The sequence below is a fragment of the Fopius arisanus genome, unplaced genomic scaffold (genome assembly GCF_000806365.1).
Source record: "Fopius arisanus strain USDA-PBARC FA_bdor unplaced genomic scaffold, ASM80636v1 scaffold00168, whole genome shotgun sequence".
Taxonomy (NCBI): domain Eukaryota; kingdom Metazoa; phylum Arthropoda; class Insecta; order Hymenoptera; family Braconidae; genus Fopius; species Fopius arisanus.
The window spans coordinates 16,280-20,400 of NW_011887907.1; the positions used below are offsets into that span (position 1 = coordinate 16,280).

The 4,121-nt window shown below is 33.8% G+C and overlaps 1 protein-coding gene across 1 annotated transcript in view; it reads right to left on the reverse strand.

The window, feature by feature from the left end:
- Positions 1-549: 549 nt before the first annotated feature.
- The window catches only part of LOC105272381 (progestin and adipoQ receptor family member 3), a 15,868-nt gene continuing 12,296 nt past the window's right edge, over positions 550-4,121 (reverse strand). Inside the window, exons 6-8 of the mRNA XM_011314488.1 lie at positions 3,712-3,991; positions 1,898-2,068; positions 550-1,308 (exon numbers count right to left, since the gene is read on the reverse strand). Of these exons, the coding sequence (XP_011312790.1) occupies positions 1,929-2,068; positions 3,712-3,991 (420 nt within the window). The 3' untranslated portion in view covers positions 550-1,308; positions 1,898-1,928. The remainder of the gene's footprint in view (positions 1,309-1,897; positions 2,069-3,711; positions 3,992-4,121) is intronic.

The following is a 4,121-nucleotide window of genomic DNA, read 5'->3' on the forward strand; positions in this document are numbered from 1 at the left end:
TAATAATAATAATAATAGGTAGCTAATTGGAGGTGAAGAATAAATAAAGAACTCAATTAACACAATTTTAATATATGTATTGACTATTCTGTTTTTATTGTTTTTTTTCTCCATATGATGCAGTGGAGTGGGAACGTTTGATCTTTACCTCCATATTTCGCCCATAAAATCGCTGACGAAGTCCCTTAAGATGAATTTAATGAGAAATTTCTGTGACGAAATATTTATTCCGCATGGAACATATGCTACATATTTTTTACAAAAAATATTTCATTTACTGCGATTTTCAAAGCTGACTAAATATTTTAATAGATACATGTAACAATATCACGTAATAAATCAACATTCTGGAAATCTGTACGAATCTTCAGAAATTTAATCTTGAAACTACAGAAATTTTATGCATTAATAAAACAACATTTCCAGTACAGTGGAGGTAGCAACAAATGCATGAAGATAAGATAATTATGAAATATCTACATAATATTTATTGCAAAATTCTACATTGCTATGGGATTTTACGAGCTGAATAGCTGGAATGAAGTGATGATTAAAATAACGGTAATTATTCAGTAGATTCGCACCAGCTATTTATTTCCAGCGCTCAGAATTTTCACGGACGTCAATCGATTTTTCTTTCATTTTACTTTCTCTGATTGCGAGATTGATTTATCAACTTGCTCACACCGTTCGTTACATGATCTAAGAGAAACATTTTATTACCCTTGAAGATAATGAACAACAAAGAGATTAATGATGTAGACAATCCAGAATAGATTCCTCAGCGTCTCATCTCACTACCTGCAATCACTCGTTGGTTTAATTACTTATTACAGCTTTTAGATTTCATTCAGATGAATTAACTGTAAATGCCTCATTCATTGTGGCAGGGAAGGCAGGGGGCGGAGAGCAATATGATGACAACTGAGAAACTTGAAGATTATCTTATAATGATTTTTAATATAAATCCCGTCATCACACTGGGAAATTAATAAATTATTAATTACTCGGAAGCTAATAAATTATTTTGTCGGTGTTTTTTGAAGTCGCATCGATTTTTTGGGGATAGCAAGATTCTTTTAATTGGAATTCGAGAAATCGTTGGTGTGAATCTACTAAATAATTACCAGAATCACTCTTCACGATTGAGTTTTTTTTCAAACACAGACTTCATTGTTTGTCGAAATCCCTATGCACTGAGTGAATTTAAAACGTGAAAACATCTTCGAATTTGGTGTGGAGTGATATTTCGTGGAACCACTTTGGTGGGACTGAAGTTCTAAGAGAATGTCTGATAGGAACAACAATCTGAAAATAAACGAAATTATTACTATTATTATACTTTCATCAACTGAGAAAATATACCGCATTTTTCAGGCTGAAAAGTCATATCAAGATTTTGAACGAATTAAAAAATATGTTGATCCGCGATTGGTATATAAAGATTATATAATTTAAAGATGTTCTGCCTCTATTCTGAAAAATCTCAAAGAATGATAGAATTTATTTAAAAGCTGCTCCAGTCTATCCGAGACCTGTATGAAAAATTCGAGATTGTTTTGGAACCCCAGAATAAAGTTATGATTTTTTAAAAATGTAATTGACATATTGCCATGATTAATACATACGAGACCTACTGCGTACTCCGTGCACAGAATTTAAATTTGGCGGTTCGACTCGACCAATGAGAAATTAGTCCTACACATTTCGAGATATTTCGACTCGGGCGAACTTCATTTTTGTGTTTCTACTTTCATAATAGGGTAATCCGAATAATAAAAAAAAAGGTAATCCCAATAAAGTGGACAATAGCCCCTCAACGGAATAATTGAAACTTCCATTCATTCGTGTTCAGAGATTGGAACATAATTACTGGGGTAATTACTCCGAAAATTACCTGTGCAGACATCCATGCGCTCAGTACCATGTCACAATACCATATTGCTGGGACATCCATGGTTCATCCTGTACTCAACGTAAAGCATACCAGTATTGTGCCAGTAATAGAGTGCCAGCACGACCAGTACATGCCACCATTGATGAGAGGAGCCGATATAATCTACTGAGCCTATTCATAAAATAAAAATATATGATTACTGAACAACATTCAAATTATTTGACTCTTTTTCGGCTTCCCGTCGGGTCGCCAACTTCACACCCGTGAAAATTCCCGGCTCACATGTGTCGAACTAGTATATTTTGTAACAAGTGCGGAAATAGTATTTTTCATGCCTAGGACGTAAAAAGTGAATCTGGCCAATGCGGTTTTATAGTCAGAGCCGAAGGCAAGGATTATAACGCGCATGATGTTCTTTTATGTCATTGTGGCCGAAAACGTGGTTTTATCCGAGCGAAGGAAGGTTAGAAACTCGTTTTACCGGTCGCGATGACATAAAGTGATTTTTTACGTGTGGGAGGTTTATAGCACGAGCCGAGGACGAGTGGTATAATCCCATATGCCCAAAAAAAACTTTCTGCATGAGTTGGGAACAATATTTTTCTTCGGAATGTGCGGGAAAGTCACTTTTTAGTTACTTTTCGGCACATCGTGATGGAAATACTATTTCTGAGGAATTTAATCGTAATGCCTAATACGTAATCGAAAGCTTTACTATTACTGCATTACAATTTCTATCGGTTTCCCAAAATTTTCTTGATAGACACTTACAATCGAATCTTTTAATATAAACAAAAAAATAAAAAACATAAGATAAAAAAGCCCAATGAAATAAGTTAGGGGCTATTTATGTGTGATTTTTCTCAGAGAAAAAGTATGAAGAGTCACCCAAAGCAGTCGTATCCTCCGAGGCAGATTCATCATTTGTAGCAACAATAACTATGCTTACGTAATACCGATAGCATTATGCAGTTGTTTACTGAGAAATCATTGCAAATCCACATGCAATACAATAAATTGAATAGAAAAATCATCAAATTGACTTGGACGAATTTGACATTACACCGAGAGACAAATTCAGTAAAAATTACTTAACCGTTTGGTAATCATGTCGTGTTTCAAACGTCCGGGGAAAATTACCGTACCGGTTAGTAAAATTAGAGAAATTACTCAATTATTAGTTATTTATATAAATTAGTTCAGTACAGCTTTATTTAGGCAGTTTTTAAATTTTTCCTTTTTTCATAAATTCTAATAAAAAGTCGGATCCACTTTTTTGGAGGAATAATAATCGTGGACTTACAAATGATTTCATATTCTCCAGACATAATTTTAGCAATCGATTTTTTTAATTTCTATACATGGTCGTATGAATAATCTGGGAAATAGTGATCGATTAAATAATTATATCTTCTCAATGAAGTTTCCAAACACATGATTCCCATTAAATAATTCCTCAAATTTAAAAACTCAATCTACTTTAATTTTTCTAATAGACAAGAAGATCCAAAATGCATAAGATTTTCAAAATTCATAAAAAAACAAATAAAAAAATAAAAAATGTATAAATCAATCACTCAATATATATCGAAATAACAGACAGACTAGTTCCAAAAAATTATGTTTATACGATAGAGCATGATCTAAAATTCCGAAATTCACCGTTTTAGAAAATCGTGATTATATAACCAATTGGCGAAAATTTCCGAACTAATTAGACTGTTGATATAATGCTTAGGTCGAATGCAGTGAAAATGAAAAGCTGGCGGTAAATATTCATGCGTGCTAGATTTAAATGGATTCCATTGACTGACCTGGGAACCATCTTTCTGGTATTTTAGTGAGATATATGGCAAATGCCCCACCACTGATGACGTACATCCCCAAAACCCTTGGCACCAACATCTTAACCATGGGATTCTCCATACCACCCATGGTGATGCCCCAGTGAAATGTCGGAAGAACTCCATAAATCGCCCACCCGACGAACACCAGAAGTTTAACGTTTCCATTTACCTCTAGACTAGGCATCTGAAGTACCATTGCAAGTACGAATATCAAGAGTACTGTGATCAGGTAAAACTGCTGCAGCTCCTGCAATCACGGATATTTAAATTAATAAAGTTTCATTATTAAGGTTGAGGCGTAATTAATATGTCAGGAGAAAGATAAAACAATAGAATGAATGAATATATGAATCAGAGGAGGGATATTTAAAAAAGAC